This window comes from Trichoplusia ni, chromosome 9, assembly GCF_003590095.1.
Source record: "Trichoplusia ni isolate ovarian cell line Hi5 chromosome 9, tn1, whole genome shotgun sequence".
Classification (NCBI taxonomy): domain Eukaryota; kingdom Metazoa; phylum Arthropoda; class Insecta; order Lepidoptera; family Noctuidae; genus Trichoplusia; species Trichoplusia ni.
The window spans coordinates 7,344,528-7,353,606 of NC_039486.1; the positions used below are offsets into that span (position 1 = coordinate 7,344,528).

At 34.3% G+C, this 9,079-nt stretch overlaps 1 protein-coding gene across 4 annotated transcripts; it reads right to left on the reverse strand.

The window, feature by feature from the left end:
• Window positions 1-1,512: 1,512 nt before the first annotated feature.
• LOC113497420 (E3 ubiquitin-protein ligase RNF8-like) lies at window positions 1,513-8,539 on the reverse strand. 4 transcript variants are annotated; one of them, XM_026876967.1, is made up of 12 exons: window positions 8,280-8,539; window positions 7,610-8,197; window positions 7,221-7,472; window positions 6,910-7,107; window positions 6,263-6,340; window positions 5,946-6,059; window positions 5,499-5,755; window positions 5,041-5,159; window positions 3,816-3,861; window positions 3,406-3,474; window positions 3,028-3,128; window positions 1,513-2,816 (listed from the first exon to the last, which is right to left on the reverse strand). In XM_026876967.1, the coding sequence occupies exons 1-12, from the start codon at window positions 8,373-8,375 to the stop codon at window positions 2,677-2,679; spliced, it is 2,058 nt and encodes a 685-aa protein (XP_026732768.1). In that variant the 5' UTR covers window positions 8,376-8,539; the 3' UTR covers window positions 1,513-2,676. The 4 variants fall into 4 exon arrangements, with proteins under 4 accessions (XP_026732768.1, XP_026732771.1, XP_026732770.1 ...); XM_026876970.1 differs by having other exon boundaries at window positions 1,513-1,961; window positions 8,280-8,538; XM_026876969.1 differs by lacking the exon at window positions 3,816-3,861 and having other exon boundaries at window positions 8,280-8,538.
• Between the last annotated feature and the right edge of the window lie 540 nt (window positions 8,540-9,079).

The window sequence follows — 9,079 nt, forward strand, 5'->3', positions numbered from 1 at the left end:
TTTTAGCACAATTGAATTTCGTTATTTTTGCATAATTATTACACATTGTAATCTAGTTTTAATTATAAATAAATTCGTTGTTTCAAACTCTTTTCTTTTAATATTATTTTTCGGATACATGTGGAAAGAAAAAAGCTATGAGAAAAAAATGGTAACTTATTATTAATTGAGATTATAAATGCGAAAGCTGTGAGTCTGCCTCGCTTTCACGCCAAAACTACTAAACCGGGGAAATTTAATGCGTACACAGATATTATAGAGCCCAAAAAACGATATGCTACTTTAACAGGGAAACGGGTTATGGGGAGGGTAATGGGGGGTTATTTAAAACTTTCTTTAAACAAACTTAGCTTTGAATTACTTTTTTATTTAAGACTACGGCAAAAAGTTTTAGAGAATTTAGTTCACAGCAACAAAATGATAAAAATTGTTTTGATCAGTGATTTCGATTGTATTAATATATTTTCTGGTGGTTTTTTAAGGAAGTACGTTTTGTGGATACTTTCTCGTACATATATCAAGACCAAACTTGGCTTAAGCTGGAAATGGCCGATTAATGAATTGTAATTTTAATCCTATTGATTTATTCATCGGCTATTATTGTAAATGGCGGATTTGGAGTCCAGTGTATGATAATGGTGCCAAGAAAGTGAATAGTTACGGTCGGGAATTCCCTAAGACTCAGTTAAAAAAATATAATATCCGACTAATCTCAAATTACTAAACGGCAATGAGATGGCGTAAGACTAGGTTTTTTTAACGACTCCCGCAGTAAGGAATTAATTCCTTGTGTCGCGGGGGGTTTTACAAACATACAAATCACGTGCACAAAGATACCCACACCCTCAGGACAAGCAATTGTGGGACCCACTATTGCTTGTCCTACGCAGGGATCGAACCCGCGAAACGTACTGCTCAGTGGGTTTGGCGTGGTGACCTCAACCACTCGGTTATCCGTGCAATCATCTTGATCATAGAGACCTATGATCTTGCTTTGTTTTCGTAGGTACTAATTGTTGAAATCTCATCATAAGAAAGAAACAAAAAAAACCAGACAATACAATAGTTCGATTTAATCATCATTTTAAAGCATTACATTATGTTGACATTAATTTTCATTTCGCAATGATCGTAATTTTCACCTTAAAAATTATAACTACTACGTGAAATGTTGCCAGAAAATACATTTAAGATGACGGAAAATATGCAACAATGGGTGTATGGAGGCATAACTGCGGAACGTACCTATAATCGAAATCTGAATAGGTACGTTTTTTATTTCTTGAGAATTACAGATAATCTGATTGGAGCATAAAGAATGGAGAAAAAAGTAAATATTCTAATTATTCCAAATATGCTTCATGTATCTCTACTCAATAGATATTATTATTTAACATAAATTATACATTTATTTTTTCTTGTGTCGGAAGGCAGGTTAAATTGTGGGTTTTTCCCCCGCCTAAACAAAAAAAAAAAAAAAAAGGTTAAATTGTGGGTCCCGGTCCTGGCTGTTATTTCTACATCTTTGACAGTCGTTACAGGTACTTGGATCAGAAGCTTGAAAGTCTAGCAACCAGTCTAACCAAGGGTGTTGCCTAGGTAAGTGGATTGAGGAGGCCAGATAGGCAGTCGCTCCTTGTAAAACACTGGTACTAAAATGAATCCGGTTAGACTGGAAGCCGACCCCAATATAGTTGGGAAAAGGCTAGGCCAATGATGATGATAAATTATACATTTAATAAAAGTCGTAGGCTGCACCGCTAAAGTAACTTTGAACAACAAACTAACAGAACAACACAACAGCAATATTCTGTAACTCCGTTACTTATATCACAAATGATTTAGAGCAAGTATCTAATGCTCAATATTTCCTTTAAGCCACCTGTTGGAAATTCAAATTCGTCACACGATAACGAGAAGAGGCGGTTTTCAACAGCATCGTACTACGAGGTAGAATCAGCCTGTAAATGAAAATAGTTATTGTTGATACAATTTTAGAGTAAAATTACATTCAATAAAAATATAATTAGCAATAGTTTTGGTAAAGTCATGTTCCATCAATTTAAAATAATTCTTAAAATTGTAATTATCATTACTAGATTTTTTTTATTTATAGTTTTACATTATGATGGCTACTTTTTTACATTCATATTTAAATTTAAATGGCGTGATTTGGCATAATATATCTCATGTAAATCAGATTCACTATGTCAATATCGGTTAGCTTTAGTCTAGGGCAGCCTCTTTGGTTGAAACTAATAAATATTGATACGTACAATGCAGTATAAAACACAGAATAATAGACATGACATATTTTTCCTCCAAAAGCGCAATCTTGTTACCAGCTTGACTGATTAACAAATTTAAATGCTACGTAAGTAACTTAAGTGCAACAGACGTGCATACTAATTACATAGTGTTTGTAGTATAATTCAATTAGCATTTTCTCTCTTCTACACGTTGACCTCGTAGGGTTAAACAAAATTGACAAATTCTAATAAAATAATACAATATATGTAAAACAAATTGCAAATCAATAAATTATCCGGATCTTGTTGACATACTCGAAGCTGTTTATCTTCTGATAATCATATGTACGTAGATCTATGTTTTAAAGCCGGTAAATAGGTTTAGTGTTCAAGGGTGATTTGATTTGGCGGTTGTTAGCGCTAGGAGCTACAGTGCGGGGCAGCCGGGGGCCCAGTGTCCGCGCGCGCCGCAGCGGAAGCAGCGCCCGTAGCCTCCGTAGTAAGAGTCTGGCAGTCCCGGGACCGGGAGGTCTCGTCTTCTTCCACCACCAATATTATATCCCTCTCCTAAATTAATATTAAACGATGCTTAATCACTATGCATATATATCTTTGTAACTACTTTGCTTTATTTATTAATTTCACATGAGATTTAATTGTCGTCATAAAGGAGGAAGCAAACACAAACGCAATATTGTGGAAAGTGATAGGGAGGTGCCACAAGACGTTCGCATAACCATTTAACTAAGCTTTGAAGAAAGTTAAAGTAAATACATACCGCCGGCGATGATATCGTCGAGTTCTGCGTCGGTAACCACGTCAAATCCACTATCAAAGCCGGGGAAGTCGCCGCCGTATTGGTATGCGAAATATTCCTCGCTGCAAATAGAATTATTCAGTTAGTTGAGTCTGGCAAAGGCAAATGTTTACTGCTTTTACCAGAGTTGCTGTCGGCAAACAAGATGGTCAATTCAGGCAACATCCTTTTGTCACAACATTACTTTTTAAGTGACATGATTTTAAATGTACGCTGTAAGGTTTCTTTCGGAGGCAATTCACTTAAGTACTTAATTTTCGTGTTTTTGTCTGCATTATTATAATCAATTGTTAGTAAACCGGGACGGCGCGCGGCGTAAATAATAAAAATTAAACTTACAATGTCGCGAACCCCTGTTCCTGCGCCGCTTGGTGCAAGGCGGACCTACTGATGGCGCTGATTCTTCGGCTGGAAAGAATGGAGAAATTAGCCTCGTGATACAAGTGCCTCATTGCTGCTAGTGCTACTACTAAACCCTGTTACAAGCCACTTAGTTGTATGTGTGTTGTTAACCCTCACCTTTCATGCAGATGCATGAGAGAAACTTAAATTAATTTTAATTCGGTTACATGTTGATATGTTATATTTACTTATTACTTATTTTAACTAGGCATTACTCTGGCACATTCGAAATAAATAAATGCTTCCAGTTGCGCGTTCTTAAAAGCCGTATGGAGAAAAACCGGCGAGTATCTCCATTTTAATTAATATTTACAGCTAATTATTATTGATGTTATAGATTAGCATACCAGTTGGCACGAGCGTTGGTCTTCTGGGCCAGTTCAGCCACGAGTTCTGCAACCAACACAGCCTCATCAAACTATTAGAGTGATTTCGCGAAATAAATTTCGATTGCGACTAATACGAACTAAATTAAAAACTCAGCTAGGAAAGCAGGACATGCTGTACTATAGGACAAGGTGAGAGTTAATCAGTACCACTTACTTTATATGTATTCTAAATAATAGAAAATAATAAAGGAATATTGAATAGCCCGTTGTAGCTGTCATTATTTATGTAGCGAGTATGTTTACACTCGCTACTTTTTGTAAGTAAGTTATATAAGAAACAGGCTTGACTGCCTGAGGGTTTACCACCAAAGTAATATTATTATTGCGTAGAGCAGCATATCTCTACATTTGCAATATAGCTTATAATATAAAACATGGCTATAGGTCCCGAGATCAAGTCATTATTGAACTAATAATTTTCTCATTCTTAAGAACTGAGTTAATTACTTTGAAATTAACTCAGTATATGGCTCAATATGTAGTATTTTCAGTAATTTACATTATGTTTTCTACAAATTAGACATTCGTTTATTTATCAGTATTTTTACTTTTATATTAAAATACAAGACTTGAATTAAAGCAAACAAAAACGTTATTTGGCTAAGGACTCTTGGAACAATGTTGAATAGTATTATTTTAATTTGCTTCAAAGCTTTGATTACCTTCAGAATCTGTGTTTAGTGTTTGCAATTCATATGAAGAATATTATTGTTTAAAAAAATAATAGTTGTAAACTGTGAAAATTTGCACAGGCTAGACATTAATTCAATTTTACTACAAAAATTATGAGCACCACGTGTCGGTATTAAACGCGGGTGACGTCACCCGGCGGTTAGGTTTAGTCAGTCAAAGTCGGACACTACCCCTTCCAGTCCATGAGGGTTCCCCATGAGGGTTCATACAAAAAAGGACCAAGAACCTATAACTGAAATAAACTATTCAAAGTAATTACGACTTACTTAAATGAACATTAACCCAAAGGAAACAAAACTAAAAACAATTAGTAAATGTACCAATCAAATCAGACTCGGACTATTGTACTTTGAATAACGAAGTTATGCAATTGTATGACGCGTGTTGAAACCGAATTGCTTACACATCCTTAATGAATGATTAAATCTTATGTTGGTTGAAATCATCGTAGTAACAAACCTTCAAAGAAAGAGAAACTAGCACCACATACCTTGTCTACTCTGTAATATTTCTTTTCTTCTTATTTTCGTAGCCTCACTTAGATTTTGTACCATCTTCTCGATAAACGAGTCTAGTACTAAACTTCTGCATTGTGAACTAATTGGTGCTCTGGAATGGAGAAATGAGGTATTAAAAGAATATGTAAATCCTTATAGAATTTACAGACTGAAAATCAAAAGTTTTTATTTCAAATAGGCCATTTTCTAGGCACTTTTAACATGTTACATAACTGATTCTAGTTGCATGGTTCCAAAGTGTCATTCTTATGGAGAAGAACCGGCAAGAAACTCCTTACATTTTTCTCAAAAGTCTTTAAATTAGCTGAACCTTAGTCAAGTGGTAGACAATCCTAATGTAGCCTGGCTAAGGTACAGTAGGCTTTCAGCCCAGGGTTCTCTTTATTCATTAGGATATTTATTTGTATGCAAAAAAGTGCTTAAGTCTTGCCTGCATATTGGGCAATCCCTCTTCTTTCTCTTCCACTTAGTGATGCAATACTTGCAAAATGTGTGTGAGCACCCGAGTGTGGTGGCTGTGATAAACAGTTCTGCACATATGACACACTGCAGTTCACTTTCCATGAGGTCTCCCACTTGTGTTATAACCATTTCTTTTGAAGATCCCTCGCCAGCCTGCTCGGGTGCACACAGATTCTCCAAAATTGTGTTCTTCTCTGACTCAACTTTATGTAGTCGATTTTGAACCTGCAATTTTTTTTAACAATTTTCTTATTGAGTAATAGCTTTAAAAGGTGTGTCAAAGCCACTATGTGAATATCTAGATTAAGATCACCGATATCTTATTCGAGAACACTGGAGTTGGTTTTGGACTATTTAAAACTCTAGGGACTTATTACTTGCACTTCTACAAAGATGTTTTATAATATTCAGTTACCGTTTCAAGTTGTTGTTGTAAAGTACTGATGACTGCACTTGAATGTTCCGCTTGTTTATGAATCCTTTCTGCAGCTAGTGTTGCTAACTCAGTTTCTCTGTCTCTTACTCGTATCTATTGATCAAAAGTAACATACAATTTAAAAATAAAAATACATATTTAGATTGTTATGCCCAAAAATTAAACACTGCAAATATATAACGATTTCTTTACAGTTTAAAGCATATCTTATTGATACATGAAATCATGGGAAAAGCAATTACACAATAATAGAATACTTTTGGGCAAAATGTAGCTTTTTGTATTAAAATATCTACCTGCAGTTCCACAAGGGACTTCTCAGCATTGGATTGTGCTTCATTCAATTTATTTTGGATCTCTTCTCTTTCCTTCATCTGGAAATTTCATATGTTATTTAATCAAATGTAAATCCGAACACCGTACCGGACTGTACATTATTGATATCTACTTTAAAATATATGTAAGTTCTATTGTTGGCTTAGACACCCAACACAGATGAGTAACATAACATTTTGAAAATAGGATTTTGTTTACCAGCATACACAATTCTATGCATACATGTGCATGGAATTGTTAATGTGAACTTTTTTTTGAACTATTATTTCTGAATAAGTAAATTAATTTCTTTATACAGAGTGTCCCAAAACTCAACAATAATCTGAGACCGGATGAAAGGCCAAGTGAAAACAGATCAAGGAAAAAAAAATCCATATTACTCATTTCAGCGATAAGAGACATTTAAAAACTTGAAATTCGACATCTGGGACACCTGTATATATTGAGTACTGTTGGAATACTCATATCACTTGGGACACTTGCTATTTATATTTTGTTAAAGCTGCTATACCAAGCAATTTTGATTTTTGCATGTTGGATGATAAGAATTGATGAAATGCACTAATTGTTAAACAGTAAGTTGTTTACAGAGACTGAATAATTTTACCAATTCCTCCATTTTGTTTTTATCTTGATTGCTTATCATTTTCATGTGTTCCATTTGCTCTTGTAACAATTGTTCTGCCTTCTGTTTCTCCTGTTCAGTTTGATGAATTTTATTTTCAAGATTCTTTTTGGTGGCATTCAATTCTTCTAGCATTTCTTGTTCTCTTATTCTCTTTTTTTCTTCCAAGTCTTTTAATTCCTGTAAAATTTAAAAACATTTTCAGCACACTGGCGCATCAAAGCTTGTCCAACTACCTTATTGTTCACATTTACTAGGACAATATCAACAGAGTTGTGATATAATGTATTTACCTGTTCTTTGAGCAATCTAATAGCATCAGTTTGCTGTTTCACCAAAGCTAAAAACTCTTCCTTCTCTTTCACTCGGGCTTCCTCTTGCTCCCGTAGTTTTTCTTCCAACTTATCTAACATGCCTTGTTTAGAAGTGTTTTCACGATTAAGCTCCTCTAAGAACTCTTCCCTTTCTTTGTCAAGTTTCTTCAAAAGCAAGTTGTTCTCTTTAATAAGCTCATCCTCAGTTGTTTTTTGTTTTTGAATTTGGTCCTGAAATAAAGTAAGAGTTCAAATGAAACATGGGATATAGGTCTGTGTCTTCACTACATTAGACTCTGCAACAGTGTAGCAGCCCACTGACCCAACAAGTGATAAAAATTAAATATAGACAATCAATCAATTCATACCATCAGTTCACAAATCTGTTGTTCCATTTCTTGTTTAACACTTGCTAATTGTAAATCTCTCTCTTCTTCAAGAATTAATTTCTGTCGCTCGACTTCCAACTTCTCTCCCTTGAGATTTTCTATTTGTAATGCAAACTCGCTTTGAAGGTGATTTATTTTTCTGTTCATGTCTGTTTGTAGTTGGTGTTTCAGTACTACAGATTTAGTGTGTATCTGTTTAGCATTTTGTAGCTTCTCCTCAACATATTTTCTTTGAGAGTTTTGAGACTCTCTAAACTTCATTTTGACATCATCAAGTATTTCATCTCTCTCCATCTTTTGTCGTTTACGTGGTAGTTCGAAGTCTTCAGGTTCATACAAAAAAGTATAGATAAATTCTCCTGTCTGCTCTAAGGTAATAAGGTCTCCATTGCCCAGTTTTCTCTCCTGCCCCTTGCCCAGTGTTTGTCCATTGATTTGAATACCAAATGTGCTATTATCTTGAACAGCCCACTCTTTATCGTTGACTTTTTGAAAAATACAATGGCTTCTGGATATTGATATGAATGGAATAACTACAGAGTTCTTTAAACCACGACCAAGCGAAAACTGAAATATATAAATTTAACAAAAGGTAACAATGAATTGATTATAGGTAGTCTTTTATATAAACAAATATGATTTAACTTACAGTGTCTGACGTTATTGGAATCTTCTTCAAATCTTGGAACTCAGGTTTCAATACCTTGACGGATCGTAGCACTGGAAAGCCTGGATTATTTTCCATCTTAACAAAATTATGAAAAATATCCTGTCATCGAAAATACTTAACAATATTATGTTCTTTTACAACTTACGAACGAAAATACACGATAGTAACATCCAATCGAGCGTTGTTTGTGTGTTTGTGATCAACCAGATCAACACAACGAGCGCCCATAGAGCAGATCACTCCAAGTAAGTAAAATAATTTAATCTGTAGCTGTAGAGCAAACCATGGACAAAAGGGAACATGCATGGTTTCATGGTTTCTAAAAAGACATTATAATATACTCTACTATATAACATCTTTGGGTTTCTAGGTCTTAAATTAATTTTCATTTAAGATCATTTTTTATTTTTAAAATAGAAATATATATAAACAGGCTTGAAAATTTAGTCAAGTTATTTTATAAAGTGAAATAAAAACCATTGATTAAATTCGAGCAATTCGAACGCCACCACTTTGCGCGCTTATGATGAAATCATTATTTTGCTGTCCTCTTTGTTTACTATAGTAGTTTCAGTTATATACTGAACATAATTATTTTTTTTTACTTGCTAAAATGTAATTAAGGAAGTTAAAAATTATCATGGATAATTTCGATACCAAACAATACTTGATGCAAAAATATGAAAACAATCCGGCAATTCTGTACGATGATGAAAAGGGATCTTATCAGTTGCTGAAAGAAAATTAATCAGATCAATAAATCAGAATATATGTATCCA

Bases quoted from the DNA above. Each gene is read 5' to 3' on its own strand.
- LOC113497420 (XM_026876967.1), bottom strand. From the start codon at position 8,375: ATGGAAAATAATCCAGGCTTTCCAGTGCTACGATCCGTCAAGGTATTG. The intron at 8,198-8,279 runs GTAAGTTAAATC...TATATATTTCAG, and splicing joins TTCCAATAACGTCAGACACT to TTTTCGCTTGGTCGTGGTTT. The intron at 7,473-7,609 runs GTATGAATTGAT...ACTTTATTTCAG, and splicing joins AACAGATTTGTGAACTGATG to GACCAAATTCAAAAACAAAA.